At 38.0% G+C, this 17,276-nt stretch overlaps 1 protein-coding gene across 2 annotated transcripts in view; it reads left to right on the top strand.

Moving 5' to 3' along the window:
- Positions 1-16,952, top strand: part of LOC137088873 (zinc finger protein 521) — a 136,772-nt gene extending 119,820 nt beyond the window's left edge. For both annotated transcript variants that reach the window (XM_067452234.1, XM_067452233.1), the window contains exons 6-7: positions 2,525-2,640; positions 15,888-16,952. In XM_067452234.1, the coding sequence (XP_067308335.1) occupies positions 2,525-2,640; positions 15,888-15,917 (146 nt within the window). In that variant the 3' untranslated portion in view covers positions 15,918-16,952. The remainder of the gene's footprint in view (positions 1-2,524; positions 2,641-15,887) is intronic.
- Positions 16,953-17,276: the final 324 nt, after the last annotated feature.

The following is a 17,276-nucleotide window of genomic DNA, read 5'->3' as shown; positions in this document are numbered from 1 at the left end:
ACGTCCATGTTACCTGTGTAAGTTGAATTAGAAAACACAGGTTCTCATTGACCCTAATAAAGCTCATTTGGTTCTAAATCCAAAATCCAGTGCAGTGGCATGAAGGCAAAAGTTGTTTATCCCTTGTAAGAAATTCAAATGAAGACCAGATCTCACTCTTTACCTCAGAGACACGACTAGCCACCCTTAAACATATGGGTCTCTAAAAACAAACAGCATGTTTGAAGTATTCCTATGAGAATAACGGCATACTCGCACTCTCAAACACACTCTCATTCAGCTTAATTAAAGGCACACAGACGCACTATGTGTTTTAAGTGCCATTTCAAAGATTATATGTGACTGAAATCAGGCTACGCATAAATAAAGAGTCTGCATGAATATTAATATTGTCAATATAATTAGCACTGTTGACTAATAGAGACAGTGTTTTTGCAGTAGAAGGGATCACCGTTCCTGTGCTTGTTTATTTTGCGCCGCGTCCCTACAGTGGCTCTAAATAAAGCACATCATTATTCCTCGGCGTTCACTATGACTTAAAGCACCGGACTGACCATTATCCAGCGGAAGACACAGAACAGAGCCAGCCAAATCACGGATGGGGAATCAAAGACGTGCTACATTTACGGAGTGTTTTGACGCAGGTGGAATTGGTTCTCCCATGATTCAAAGGGCTGGAAACGTTTGGGTTTCCCAGCATCTTGATTCACTTAGTTGTGACAATACTTCTTTCATATGCTGCCAAACTGTACAACTTGAGCTTGGAAAACACGTGTCTTTCCTCACTTGAACCAAGTAATTTTATGAAAAAGCGAGCGAGAAATGGGAGGAAATGAATTCCGGGTCTGATTCACTTATATAGATATTAAGTGTCTACATTTCTATCAGCTTTTGAACATTACAAAAAAGATAGAAGTAATAGAATTATGCAAGTTATCAATAATGTTCAACAAATTAACACATTTGGGATTCTTCAAAGTCATTTAAAGCTGCACTGTGTAACTTTTTTAGTTTATTCTTAGCTAAAAACAATTAGTTTTTCAAAAATATATGTGCTCATTAATGTATATTTACTTCTTTTGAGTAATAAAGTATTCTCGTAAGTTTATAATATGCCATTGAAAATACATACGGGTGAGGGGTTCGAATGCTGGTCGCCATGTTGCCCCTCCATCTTGAAAATACATTAGCCAAAGAGGGACATACCAACACGATCTCATGGTCATGCATATAAATAGTACGAGTGTGAAATCTCGTGCAATGCCTGGCATGCAAATGCTACGCAGTGGAGGGTAGGGGTGTTCGTATGTATAATACGGCATAAAGTGCGTATCATATGCATGCGAAAAACCGCGTACCATATGCACGCCAAAACTCTTTTTGGCGTATACATTCCATGAGATTGCAAACTTGTACTATTTATACGCATTTTCTTGAGATCGGCTCGACATACCCGTAAATTCAAGCTTCGTCTTTCGCGGTTTTGTACACTCAATGGCACTCAATGACACTCAATGGGACCGTGTCGAATGTAAAGAGGGGGATTGCCATATTAATCTTGGACTAAATCGGCCACCGTAGGAGTTAAGACGAAATCAGAATTGAGAGGAACAGAAAAAAACAGCTAATTACCATTTACACATGTTGCAAATAACTGTTACTTTCATATGGTATAGATAGAATATGTAACTATTTTAACTTAGTGTAAATAGCATCTATCACTAAGAAAATATGCCATTTTTACTTTAGTGCAAAAAGCCGCCGCCTTAAAGATATATGCCGAACATTTTTTGTTGAGTTGCCAAGTCATCTCTAAAATAAATAAATCAATGACACTTTTAATTTTGTTCTTACATATACAATAACATTCAGAAGTTTGGGGTCGATATGTTTTCTGAAGTCTTTTAATAATCAAGGACGCAATACATTAATGACAGTAAGTCTTATGCACTTAAATGCTGTGCTTAGATTCCAAAAAAAAAAATTGAGATGGAATCTTGTCTGTTTACACTGACTCCGCTGATTTCTGAAGGATCATGTGACACTAAAGACTGGGGTAATGATGCTGAAAATTCAGTTTTGATCACATAAATAAATTACATTACACTTTAAAACCCATTTCAAACTTTGCACTCTCAGGCCACCAAAATGCCGTTGCTGTGCATTAAATGCATTAAAAGTTTTCAGATGAAAATAGTGTCATGTAAGGGTTAGGTTCATAGCTAATGATTTTTACAGGAAATGAATCAATCATGCACTTAAAATGGCTGGAAAATGTCTTTCTTTTAGATCTGCTGTACAGTCAAAACCATCATTGTTGCATTAGATTCTTTTATCACTGTAAATAATCTGTATTGTAAAAAGAGCTTTATAAATCAAGGTGACTTGACAATAGGCACAATTTATTTTTGTCTAATTTCAAGAAATGAAGCATAAGACTTTGCAGCAGAAGGTTTTAAGATGGAAAACCAGCAGTGTTTATGGAACAAATTTGCATTAATACATGCATTGTGTCTCGTTGCAGTGTTTGTGCAGGCGTGTAAACTGCAGCAGCACATCTTCACCGCTCACGGGCAGGAGGACAAGATCTACGACTGCTCACAGTGCCCGCTGAAGTTCTTCTTCCAAACCGAGCTTCAGGTGAGATGATCTGAGGAGAGCAATGCTCATCACTGATGAGAATCCCATAACCAGCCTAATACACCCTTTTCTCAGTAGACTAAATAAATTATGGGAAAGAAATATGGTCGTAAACAGGGTGGTTATGCAATGGCATCATTAAACAATAAACGTTGTATGATCCATGTCAGTATAACGCTTGTCATATCAGCTGGTGAAACATGGATGAAAAACAAAAAAAGCAAAGCAACTTTTTTGACGGTGTATGAAGATCATTACAGTCAGGCACATCTAAGTGTATCCACACTATACTGTCCATGTCCAGAAAGGTAATAAAAACATCATCAAAGTAGCCCATATGTGACATTAGTTAGTTTGATCGCCAATGTAACGTGATTTCAGCAGTTTGGCAGTTTGACACACAATCCAAATCATGAATCAATCCACTGATTCATGACCGTTTGAATCTTTATTTGAGGATAAAAAACACAGGGAAGAGAAGACAATGCTGAATATAGTTGTAGTTTTTGTTATTTTTGGACCAAAATGTATTTTCAATGCTTCAAGAGATTCTAATTAACAAACTGATTTCACATATGGACTACTTTGATGATGTTTTTATTCCTTTTCTGGACATGGACATTATAGTGCGCATACACTTGCATACGCATTTGGACTAAATATAAAATATCTTAAACTGTGTTCTGAAGATGAACGGAGGTCTTACGGGTGTGGAACGGCATTAGGGTGAGTCATTAATGACATCAATTTCATTTTTGGGTGAACTAACTCTTTAACTGCAACCTCCCTTTTGAGAATAGACATGAAATACACTATCCAAACTTAAATGGTTATAATTCAAGAATGTTTTGGAATATAGATATAAGTTTGGTCTTGTTTTAAAGCAGACCCTCACCAGATTATTGCAAAGCACTTCAAAAGTACTTAAAGCAGAAAAAGAAAAGAAAAAATGAAAGTATTGAAAGGTCATGGAAGATAAAACTTACTGTAAATCAAATGTACTGTACCTAATGTTTTTTAATATAAATTCAAAGCCATATGTCTAACCAAGTTGTGTTCCAAATTTGAAGTTTATATCAACAATATTGAAGTCTCCATGAGATAATACCAAAATAGTTACATATCACAAAATATGGGACCTTGAGACCTTTCCGACGATATGTGTTTTGTAAAGATTAGAAAAGGTTTTGATTATAAAGTAGTTAAAACACATTTTGTAAAATTAAACCTGACAACGCTCACAAGGGGAGAGGCTCGCTAAAGGAATATAAAGTACAGTTTCTATGGTAATGCCGTGTCTAATTTCAAAACGGTTTACACAGTATAAATTTTGAGTTTGTAGGATTAAAATGATACATAATGTATTATAATTACTAAAATATGTGATAATAAAAAAAGCTATAAAAAATAGCACCAAGCATCCTGTTAGGGGGATGGTGATAGTTAAGGGGTTAAACCTTCCTTTATACCACCGCTGTTTTTCCCCTCAATATTTATGATGGCCTTGTACGCATTCATTTTCCATTGTAAGAATAAACATACCTATAGATATAAAATGTGACAAACTACTGGACCTTAATGACTTTATTAGCTAAGGAACATCTAAACATTGATACAAACAATATTTCTGCTTGGTTATGTACTTATAAAAAATATTATACTTCTAATGTATATGTTTGATATTATGATATTATGTATATAATGTCATTGTATACATAATATATGTATTATGTCTTCCTTTGCCTTCCACAATTAGTTAAAACAAGAGGATTTACACCATGTTAGTGGAGGTTTAGACTCTGAGGTTAGTGTGACCCCATGGCAATAAAAAGCTTCTCCGAGAGGATTCTTAACTTTAGTGCTGTGATGAATATAAACAGCTATGGTGAAGACAGCAGTTAAATCTCTTGGTAGACAACGAGACGTCTCATTGATAAATAAATGGGACAAGTTATCCGCACATAAGGAAGCTAGCCTTTCCTGGGACAGTGCCTCTTTTAGTGGCTGGAACGCTCCTGGGAAATATGCTAGATATTGCTTGTTATAAATATAATGCATTTTATATGATCTCATACATGTGCAATTTCATTTTTTTTTCTATACATGTATTGTGTGCATAAGTGTGTATTGATGTCACAAGCAACTAACGCTAAACCAAAACAAACCCAAACCAAGTCGGCATAAAAGGAAAATTCACCCTGCCTAATTTCTTAATTCATATTATAGATCTTACTGTGAACAATTCATCCATGCATTCATTTTTATGCAGGATTTTCCCACCTCATTCATCTGCCTCCACCTTTGAGGGCCACGCTCATCTCAACATCCAATCAACAACCGATGCGTAGAATGAATTCTCGCCCTACATTTTTTCAATTATCTGCTACATTCAGATGTACTTCTTTTGCTTCATCTCTACTTTAAAATAAATTATGACCACTGTATGATTAAAAATAGTTTATCACAACATCCCATTTACAAGCCTAAATTACTTCCATCTTGTAATAACATCGGAAGTTTCACAAATATATTGAGCGTAGTTTTTCATCTCATAAATCTGGTCATCTTAAGCTTTCTGAAGGTTTCTGATGTGTCAAGAGAGTGAGTTTCTGGACTATGGAGAACTTCCATAGACATAAATATGAATTCAAACAAGAGAGTTTACTTGTTGGTTTACTTGCTGTCCGAATTTTCTATGCTTCATAAAGTGAAGGTTGTTGGCACTGATGGCCTACACTGTTAAATAAAAAAGAGCAGAAACTTTTACCTTTTAAGATTACAAGTGGCTGTCACTGGGGTGGTACCCTTTTAGTGTACATTTTTGTACCTCTAAGCCAGGGGTAGGCAAGTTCAAAACTTATTTCTTTAATGACAATTTTTGCTTATGGCTATGATTTGTTAACACTGTAACAGTTAAAGTAAACACTGATCACCATAATGGTGACCAAACATTTTCAATTAAACATCAACATCTAAATGTTTGTTAATTCTCAATAAGAGCTCTCCAAACTCTGCAGGACAGTGACTCACTAGGACCGAACTTGCCTACCCCTGCTCTTAGAGGAAAACAATGGTATAATTGTACCCTAAGGACCAATTGTTTACCTTTAAAAGTACAGTTATATGTTTTGTTCCCCAAGGAATAAAACTGTACCTTTTTTTCCTAAGAGTGTAGTGGTTAGCACTTTGAAGCGGTGACCCGAGTTTGAATCCCAGCTCAAGGCCCTTTCCCGATCCCGCTCTCCCTTGTCAACCCCATGCTTTCCTATCGGTCTCTACTGTCCTGTCCGATAAAGCATAAAAAAGGCAAAAAAAGATAAAAAGTGAAGGCTGTTTTCTCTCGACTTCAGTTTTGTGTGGGCTCAATTTTTTGACACAGCAGTCGTCTCAGCTCAGTTGGAGAGGTCAGAGATCATCAGGACGGCTGGATGCAGTGATGTTTTATTTATTTGTTTAGAGCTGAAGATGAAGGACTGTGCAAGACAGTCGACCCCCACCAAGCTCCTTACATCACCACTGACCTGCCAAGAGCACAATGGGAAAAACTCAATCTAATCAGCTCTCATAGGAGCAAACTCCTCACCTTTACACCCTTACTCACACAATAACACACACGCCTTAATACAAATATGAAAGTTACTTATTTGTCAGATTTAATGCATGTACTTGTAATTTTCCAACAGTATGGCCTAAAATCCCTAGCCTCTTTCGATTCCAGAGTTGCATGTATAGCTTTCAACTAAAGCAATTTGAATGATTCTTCTGCTGGTCATCCATTAGCCTGACAAGCCAGACCCACATCAAGATGTTGGGTCTGGAAACTCACCACTGGGTGCATTTACATGCACACCAGTAAGCTGATAACTCCAAAAAATCAGCTTATGGAAATAACCAGTTTTCCCCGTTTACATGCAAACCAGTAAACGGACAACGCAAGTAAACCACGTTTACATGACTTTAAATAAACCAGGTTATTCCTTGTAGTGACGTCAAAAAAATAATAACGTCCGTATATCTGACTGAGTTTTTCAAATGTTACGTCAGTTGTGATGTTAAATAAAGCGTGTGCCGTGTCAGCGGGAGATTTACGGCTCATATTACCCCTAATGCAGATACAGCGTTCTGACTGAACCTCTTCTAGGCTACTTCTGCAGCATGAGAAAAGAGAACACCTCTTTACAATTTTCTGGGTCTTAAACGAGACTGCGTTTGTGATATATGTCCTTATTTCTTGCAAAACGTTAGCTCGCTCTGTCTGGATGCATTTAAATCTGCTCTAAGTTTAAGTTTTTGTCACCTATCACACATGCGCACTCCAATAAGCGCAACTACAGAAAGCAGGTTAATGCGTTTACATGCTGAGCGAAATCGAGGTAAGAGGAAGAAAACTACCTGTCCCGACCGGTTTATGCTTACGCCGTTTATGACCATACTCCGATAAAAGAAAACGTGTTACTACATTTACATTTACATGACCATGTTCATTGTTGGCTTATTGGGCATAATCGGCTTAAGAATGTGCATGTAAACGCACCCATTGACAGGGCTCAATCAGAGGGGCGGGATAAATGGTTGTGCTTTAAACTCCCTCTGCACGCAATTGGATAGAGCTACAACCAACCAGAGGAACGAAGGTGAAGCAGCGCTAACGTTAGTTGAAAGATTAAACTTTCGCCGTATTCGGTCGGCAAAACTCAGAACCCATCTTCCCTTCTTAAGAATGACTTCAGTGCCGTTCTTTGTTCTTTTCTCAGAGAAAAGCTTAACTCCATGTCTTCCAGAGTCGCAGTCAAAGCTGATTCGAAAGACCGCCATTCGCCAGTTTCTGTGTTTACTAGAAGCACGAAAGCGCAACTCTGCCGTCATTATGTTAAGCCCCGCCAACCGACTCTATACACGATGTGATTGGCCCGACCAGAGTTTGCCGTTTACAGCTCAGAAGTGTATTGAGAGGTGCTAGACGACACTCGCGGCAGATTAGATTTGCTCTCGCTACGGGTGCGTCTTGATTTCTAGGCTACTGGTCAATAGGGTTAATGTTAAATCTGTTTTCCTATAAAATTAGGTATGTCTCATGATAGGACCTTTACTTGCACATACTGTCTTCTCCACAATTTCATCAACATTTTATGAATTACAGCTGCGTGATTAAATAGGATATATTAAAGGAATAGTTCACCTAAAATGTTTAATTGGCCTATGTTTTACTCACCCTCAGGCCATCCAATGTTTAAATGGTATTCTTCTGTCAGACGAATACAATCGGAGTTATATAAAAAAAATTATAATGGCAGTGAATAGGAAGTTCTGTTTTGAAGTCCATAAAAGTGCATCTATCCATTATAAAAGTAATCCACACGGCACAGGGAAGGGAACTTCTGAAGTGAAGCCATGTATTTGTGTGAGAAAAATATCCGTATTTAAAAATGTGTATACTCTAAAATATCTGGCTTCCGGCAAAAGAACAAATTTGACCATAATTTTGAATTCATCTTTAATATGATTTGGGAACAACAAGTTGTCTAAGAGAGCGATTTGTTTATTTTGTGTTGACCTCACATGCACAACATGCCATCAGTTCTGTAAAGGATATTTTCTGTTAATGCATTCAACCTTAGTCATTCATTAGTTGGTGAACGAATGACTCAAACCCTAACACGAGAGGTGAACTAACCAATTCTGTTTCTGGAACTGCATACATTGCATATGAAGTTCTCACGGCCCAGATCAGACACTGATGACAGAACTAACTATTTAAACCCGAAGACAGGAGAGGTGAACTAATCTTTCCAGGGAACAGACCTGATTAAATGCGAAGTGTCAAAAGAAAGAATGACTTGAATTCGGAAGTGAGGTGAACTAACAGACTGCATAGCATGAAAACCCAGCTAAGCAATTCATTAATAATTTATTTCTCAGTGTTTGGCCTTGGCTGCATTAGCTTATCATTTATTTTTTATTCCAAATGTGGTCAACGTTTGCGTAAGTACTAAATGTGTTAGGGAATTTAACATGTGACATTTTAATTATATTTTGCTGAAATTAAGGAATTCTGACTTGAAAAAAGATTTGTCCCTTTTGCACTTGAGTCCGTAAAATTATCAAACTTCCCACTACTGCAAAATAATAACCCCTGCCGCGATGTATATGAGTATCGCAAGCTTTGACGCTTCTAACGATTTAAACAAATTGGCCTGGGCAACAAACTCAAGCCCCTCTTCTCTTATATCGAAATCCTCCGGCATTTCTCATTAAAAATTCTAGTGTTATACTTCTGATTCATGACCGGTGTTTTGTTTTACAAATGCATGGCTTCACTTCAGAAGGCCTTTATCAACCCCCCGGAGCTGTGTGGATTACTTTTATGATGGATAGATACACTTGTATGGACTTTAAAACAGAACTTCCAATTCACTGCCATTATAAAGCTTGGAAGAGCCAGGACATGTTTTTAATTAAACTCTGAATGTATTCGTCTGAAAGAAGAATGTCATATGTAAACCTAGGATGACCTAAAGGTGAGTAAATCATGGGCTAATTTAATTTTGGTTAAACTGTCCCTTTAAATATATTATGGTCTGCTTTCTGTTGGTTGGTCTGTATGCACAAGAGGTTATGTTGCAGCATTAATTGCAAAGGCATTTATTTATTGGGGATAGGACCAAATCTATTAGTTTACATAGAAAGGAATTGTTTGCACGGAGATGTAAAATGACAATGTATTTTAGTCCCATCGGTGGCTGGTTAATATGGATAGCGAGTGGTTAGTGAATGTTTACTGAATTCCCAAATCAACACATAATCCTCCAAACTAATTCATAACAGCTAAAACATGTATCGCTGAATATGTTTATCAACACTCACAGTGGACAAAACATCTAACCCAGTTTTCTAACCATAGTTTTCTATCACACATACTTTTGACATCAACTCTAAAGTTCTAGCTTACAGTTCACAGTGAAGCAAAACAAGAAAAAAGAAAGCGTTTGAGTTCAGTTTTAAGATGTTTCTAAAATATTTGTACACAAAAGTGTAATGAAAGCTCCGATATTACCCATGAGTGACACACATGGATGCAGGTAGATCAGATGCAGACGGCAACAAACTCCAGCGTCCTGTGAGAGTTTGCGGGTGTGTGTTTGTTCCCGCCTCTGGCTGGGTCTGATGTGTGTATGCAAACACATCGTCTTGAGACGGTGACAAACCCTCGCTGCAGCCCATGAGCGAGCTCAATCTCTGCTCATCACCGCTGGGAGACGCACAATCCAAACAAACACTTTTGATCTCTGACACACTTCTGCTTCCTGTAAACTTCCTGTGAACTTTTCATAAGTGATATTACTAATGCGTGTTAAGAGATACTTTGCTTCAGCATTGTCAAGATGCATGCTATTGTGAGAAGTCATTTATCAGAATCACTGTACTGATAACATTGAGGAGAATGAATCTTGGTCAAACTGTACAAACTCTTGCAGTGGGACATCTAGAACAGCACTTTCAAATTGCAGACTATTTATAATTATTGTGCATGCAGCTTTCATGAGCTAGTATCAATACATTTTTTGTACATTTTTACTTTTAACCCTTAAAACACATACCTCTGGTCTTTAGTGACCCCTGACGTCATTCACTACCCTCCTCCTCATTCATTTTTCACCCTTATATGCTAGGGGGCGCTATTACACATCATCTGAATGAGTACAGAATTTCCTGATTAAAACACAGGCGAAGAAGACAAATTAACAAGTGATTGTATGTAAGTGGATGCATGTAAAATAATGTAAACAAAATATTCTATAGCCATTATATTTTTGTGAAAATGATCAGCGCTGGCTGGCAACTTGATCACTGGTGGGAAAAGAGTTAAGGGAAGCAAAGAAGGGGCACTGAGGCTCAGTGGCCTACCCACCTAAAGGGCCAAAAATTCCAAATACACATAGAATGCAGACTGTGTTGGGTACCAACTATCAAGCGGGGTACTATGTCTCCCCAGGGCACCAAATGGAATATTTCAATCTCAGGTGCTCATGTGTCAGAGAGAACCTAAGTATGTCCTTCACAGTGTGGTGAAGCATTCACAAGCTAAGCTTATTTTATCACAGACAGAATCTTGTAGCCAATGACACAGTAGAGATCTTTGAGCAGGTTGTTCAAGACAGGAAGATATAGTGGCATTTTGCACACTGAACAAGTTCTGCTCACCAACTCACCAAGCCTAATCACCTTCTAGAGAGATTTTCATGTACTCATGAGAGCTCCTTTGCTGTCCTCACACAATATATATCAAAGTTGACATCTTCACACTTTCCCAGTGTGTTATGAAGTTTTCCAGACCTGAATGTCCCTACTGTGGTATAGTCATCATAGTTGACCAGAAAATTGCTAAAATAACAAATTGCAGGTGACAAATTGGATTTGTATGCCCTGAATGCTTCTAAATTACTATAGATGTAGTGGTTCTTTGTAGCCTGTACTCAGTGATAGTAATAGTACTTATCGATTGCTGGGTAGGCTAAAGCAATTGTGGTTAATACATAGCTTAGTTAAAAAAAATATTAGCAAGGCATCCTAATGAAATTGTGATAAAATTAGCAGTATTCAGGTATTCAAGGTTACAGTATTTACGGATCAGACTGTGATAAATCAGCACTGTTGGTCGCTGCTGCAGGATAGAGTGCCAGAAGATGAGAGGATGGATGGGTGGATGGATGGAGTGATTTTTACTCACCAATCTGACCCACTGTTGAACATCTAAGTAATACCATCTGTATTACTGTTAGCTTGGCATTTCACAGTATAATAGCAGTCAAATTAAAAACCATCGAATTATTCTGGCATTCGTATCCTTGTTTGTTCTCAAAGGCTGGCTTCTCACAGCATGGGATACATGTCAATGTTCAAGAGCTCATTTAGTTAGTCATTACAGACCCAGGAGGCAGCGTTGAATTTTGAGAACATGTGATGAAGCTGGACAAAGGCCTCCGGGACTTTTCAATGGCCCCTATTTGTAGTATTCTGCTCACATCCTCAGTAGTCGATCCACAAATCCAACTGGGCTGTGGTCTTATAACCACCCCCTTCAACATGCATACAGAGTCTGACTGGAGATCTCAATTTTTTTGAATTTGCTGACCAGATGGCTTAGATTCCTTTTTACTTTCTTTTTGGAATCCCTACTCAGGTAAAGAAAAGAAACATCTCTCTCATGATGTTCCATAAACTCTCTTTGCAGAGAGGAACCGCTTCAGGGTATCTGGTGGGATAAGCAGTGGATGAAATGGAAAATTAGGGCACTTCTTGGCATTCAGGAAGGTAATTAGTCTGAACTGATGCTCTGTGCTCATGGTGCTCTGTCAATTTAGTCATTTTTGCTGTGAAAGAGCATTTGGAGGATTTGATGGGGTGTACGATAGCCATCCAGGCATGGGTATTAGGGAAGTCGAGCAGCATAGCGTCTTCGTGGATTCCTGCCACTGTTGGATGTTCTGATTGGAAGGTGCCCTCTGGCTGTCACCTCGCAGACATTGTCTTATTTGGGAAGGTTGGAATCCTCTTCTCAGCATCTCTAGTGTGTGTTGCCTCTGCCAGCTCTACTATTTCAAACAGCCAGCCAGTTTGAGGAATTCTCTATCACTATTGCTTTCTGCTGGGCCCAGGGCAGCAATGTGAAAGAGTCTGTTAATGACCACATTCTTAACGACCTGGGTCTGTTTTGTAGACCAGATAAACAACCAGCATTGTGCCAAGTGGTCTGTCTTAATATAGATATAATCAATACAAAAACGATGGATCGCACCAACCAGTGACAGTCCCACTTGTGTCAGAATTTCCCATCGTAGTCGTCTGTAACACTGGGAGGGAGAGGGAGAGTGAAGATTAGAAAACAAATTCCAAGGATGTCCCGCTAACCCCTTGAGGCTTTTACTGTTCCATAAGCTCCCTTCCTTGATGAAGGGTATTGCCTTCAGGAGTTCCCAACTCATTGGTTTGCTTCTGCTGATAACAGTTACAGAAATATAGAGGGTATGCATCGCTGTCACTGTCCCGCTGGAACACGCCCCTCAGCCGGGACTGAGTACCAGAAGAGCTTCTGCATGACTGGAGTTAACTCTTTCCCAAATTAATTTTCCGTTATTTGTGACAAAACACTTCTAGGCCAAAAACTGAATTTTCCGGGTTTTCACTGCCAGGCGCTAGGGGGCGCTATTGCACATCTTCTGAATGAGTACTGAATCTTCTGCTCAAAACACACGCAAGTAAGATGCAGTAAAACAAGTGATCGCATGTAATTATATCCATATGTAAAATAACTTGATCATCATCATTAAACAGCATATTAATCAAAATTATCTAATGTTATTGAATGAATTGTGGACCCAGGACGAGCTACAAGAACTGTGCGAGTATTAGTGTTGATGGACTCGATCTACTCCATCTCTATCTCCATCGCTCTGAATCTGATCTGGAAACAGTCTTTCACAAAAATGTGATTTTCTCAGCTTTTTGTTGAAAATGTTGCTTTTTTAATGAAACCTACCCATATTCAAGTGTTTATAAAAAAGGAATGAAGCTAGGATAAAACTTGTTGTTGTTTAAAAGAAGTGCTCATATATCATTAAACTAAATATTTTATGAGCTATTACATTTTTGTGAAAATGGTCAAAAACCCTGACGGTGGCTGGCAACTTTTTTTTTTAAACACTGGCGGGGAAAGAGTTAATAGGGGAAAATGCAAGCAAAACAAACGGTTATCAGTGTAAACTAAAGGTTGGACTTAAAATAGTCTTTCTTACAACTTGGCAAAGATCATAAATATGTATCACTGTCAGTCTGTAGAATTTCGAATCCTGCGTGCATATGTGGATAGGCCTATGTATTGAAGCGTGTATGTGGCCACTTGTCAAGGATGGGGGGAAAATGTATTCAAATTTTGAACATATTATAGGCCTATTCAATTTTTTATATCACCTAGACAGCGTGCCAAGAGCGTTCCCTTTATAATTACTGAAAGCTGTCACTCATTCAATGAACGCGATCTCACACAGTTCTGTTATATTAATCAGTGAAGCTGATGACGCAATGAATCTCTTATTTATATCATGTCTACAGAGGATTAGCATACGTGCAGAACTCAACACTGGACAAACACTCAAGCGGTGAGTGGATTCTAACTTCAACACCTGTGACTGGCCATTGCGTAGAAATCAACAAACAAATTGGCTACATACTCACCAAAGCGGAAACACAATGGAAATTGAATCATTTGACGAGCACAAAAACTGGACTAGATATTTGCCAACTCTTTTTCCACTGATAAGATTTAGCTAATTTTGGGGCGGCAGTGGCTCATGTAGGTTGGCTACAAACCGGAAGGTTGGTGGTTCGATCCCCAGTTCCACCTGACCAAGCATCGAGGTGTCCATTGCTGCATCCCAATTTGCCTACTTATACTACCTCCTAAAAGTATGCATTCTTTTTGTGAAGAAAAAGTACATACTTTTGAGTGTGTAGCAGAAAAGTATGCAAGCTTCGGGATATACTACTTAATCATCTTTAACAGACTCTGTCACTTAGTTACGTGCATTCCATCATTACCGTTTAACTGCCCTGTCAATCATCGTCAGATTTGTCACCGTTAAAATCCTCCACATTCAGTTTTATTTCTTACCGTATCGGAGAGAAATGTAGCCGCACGTTGATTTGCCATGTGTGGGTCTTTAATGCAGAGACTATCCTCGTGTGTTTGCAGTTCAAATATAATGACGCATTTAAAAGTTGATGGCCAAACGTGTCATTACAAAAGTTTACAATTCTGCTGAAGGTGAAATATAATGTGGATAGCACTGAATAAATATTTTTTCGTCAGGTTAAATATTGATAATTGATCACTCAAACCTTAAACCATTCAACTTAACCGTCTGACTCGCACATCCACATCCACGTCGTTTGTAGTTTTTTAACACTTTTTATCTGCATTTGTAGTTCTAATCGAATCCTCGTCCAACTCCCAATGGGTTCAGGCGTTAAGAGTGTGCGTCGATCCGCACTTTGAATTATGACCGCAAATAGTAAACCATCTGGGTATCTTTGGAATACTCTTTTCAGCATACTACAATTTGGGACATACTAATTCTATTTTCGAATACTATTTAGTGTAGATAGTATGCGAATTCGGACGCAGAGCATGAGCAAGACACCTAACCCCAGTTGCTCCGACAAGCTGGATGGCGCCTTGCATGCTTGACATCACCGTCGGTATATAAATGGGTGAATGTGAGGCGATATGTAAAGCGCTTTGGATGGCAGTAGGTCTGTTTAAAGCGCTATATAAAATGCAGTCCATTTACCAATACTATGCTATTATTACGAAGAAAACAGATCCTAGACCAGCGGTTATGGGCATGTTTTCTCTCTAAAAGCTACCAGTAGCAGAAGCAGCAGCTGGCAGTGGTTTGATTGAGAAAATTACACACTATTATCAAGTCTGCTACTTCGGTCCGGAGGTGCTATATGTGCTTTATAAAAAGCAGTAGTGTCTGATTCTGTGAGTGAACACATTAGTTTTCACAGTTGAAAACCAAAGCCTTAAAATCTTATGTAATTGCACTTCTCCGTGCAAGAATCCTGTCCTGACGAAGCTTTGATTCTTGCTCTAGCTGCATTCTAACATTCATATAGTGTTTGCATTGGTCTTGACACAGTTAACCTCTAGACAGCGCTGGGAGATCCAGAGAGAGCCTGTTTGAATTTGCTGTAGTATTAATGCAAATGTAGATTATAATTTAACAGCGGGAATGACGGTTACATTCCTGTAGTGTTTGTGTGTCTTGACAGTTACAAATAAAGCCACAATAAGCTAATGGATTGAACTTGTCATTCATCTTGTACTCGCATATGACTTGCGTAAACACATCTTGGTACGATCTGAAAGGTTGCCTTGTAAAAGCAAACTGAACCAAGAAGACTATGCAACATTGTAACAAATTAAGTCCATGTTTCTGAACAAACCAAACAATCTATAGGTGTGAAAACGCCCTCATAATCTCTTTTTATTTGGAGGTATTTTGTCCAGATTTAGTTAAACAAAAGCAGTCTAAAGCAAGCTTGCGTGTCTGTTTTTCAAAGAATAATTGTGCAGAATCAATGTGTTGAAACGTATGTTCATACAAACCCAGTGTGAACACACATCTTTATGATGGATTAAGAAACAATTACAATTGTTATTAACTCATTTTTTCCTTTTTCAGAACCACAGTCTGAGTCTGCACAGCAGCTAACAACAGAACTGCCTGGAAGAGAAACAAGACCCCACCCAAAATATATGGATATTTCTTTTTGTGTCGCACTCAACTTTTTGTTAGTAAAACAAAACAACTATAAAGAAAATGAAGCCTGAGGGAAGAAGGGTAGATTTTCAGTGTTTAATATCAAACAAACCTATTTGTAAGTAAACCTTCACGTTTTGACTTTCCTTTTCTTGTAAAGAGTCTTGATTTTTATTGTTAAAAAATGAATGTGTTTGAACATTACAAAAGAAACAAATCATCAACCAGATTCAACTAATACAAGGACAAACATGGGCTCACGGACCAAGATGATATCAGGAAAAGCTGAGACTTCATCACTAGCCCAGTCTGCCTATGTCTGAATCCACACACCTGTGATGAGAACACCATACTCAAATGTCAAACTTTTGAAAGACACAAAATATAAAGAATAATATTCTGAATATATGCAATGTCAGAACAAGAAATACACAGCAGTATTCAATTCCCAATGATCTTCTCTTATCATGAGGCCATTACTCAGAGTTAGAGAAGCTGCTGTCCATCCATGTTGACTTATGACTTGTATATTTATGTTATTAATGTTTACTGCTTGCTAAAGTCTGGATGTATCTGGAATTTTTTTTCTTTCTATAAGAAAGAGGGTGATAAATTTATTCTCTGTTGTCTCTATTTGTCTCATTGGGATGGGCTACACAAATGCTGTCAGGAGCATGTCAACGGCTGACTGATGTGTATTGCTCTGCTCTTACTGTATCAATGCTGTGTCTAATATGTACAGTATATACCAGTTTTACATAAAATGAAATTGACATGCACTTTTGCAACACTCCATACTTTCGTGGATGTTCTTGTTTTGAGCTGACTACACACTTGATAAGTGGCGGCTGGACATTTTATTATATGTCATGACATGTCAATTTTAAAAAAAAAAAGTTCTATAAAAATATTAACTGAGGTCCGATTTTGTTGGACATTTTTGTGTTCTCTTGTGATGAAAACATTAAAATTGTATGAAGAAAAGGATTTACTGTGGTTTTCCAATTTTTTTTTTACTGTGTTTCTATATGATTTGTATGTATGTTTGTATATATAATTTTTCATTTTTTTTCTTCCAAATATCATGGAATGATATACTCACCTTAAGGATTATGTGTTTGACCCCCTTTCGCCTCCAAAACTGCCTTAATTCTATGTGGCATTGATTCAACAAGGTGCTGAAAGCATTCTTTAGAAATGTTGGCCCATATTGATAAGATAGCATCTTGGAGTTGATGGAGATTTGTGGGATGCACATCCAGGGCATAAAGCTCCCATTCCACCACATCCCAAAGATGCTCTATTGGGTTT

Source organism: Pseudorasbora parva, chromosome 9 (genome assembly GCF_024679245.1).
Source record: "Pseudorasbora parva isolate DD20220531a chromosome 9, ASM2467924v1, whole genome shotgun sequence".
Classification (NCBI taxonomy): Eukaryota; Metazoa; Chordata; class Actinopteri; order Cypriniformes; family Gobionidae; genus Pseudorasbora; species Pseudorasbora parva.
Note: the sequence above shows the minus strand (reverse complement) of the source record. Positions and strands in the feature narration are given on the sequence as shown.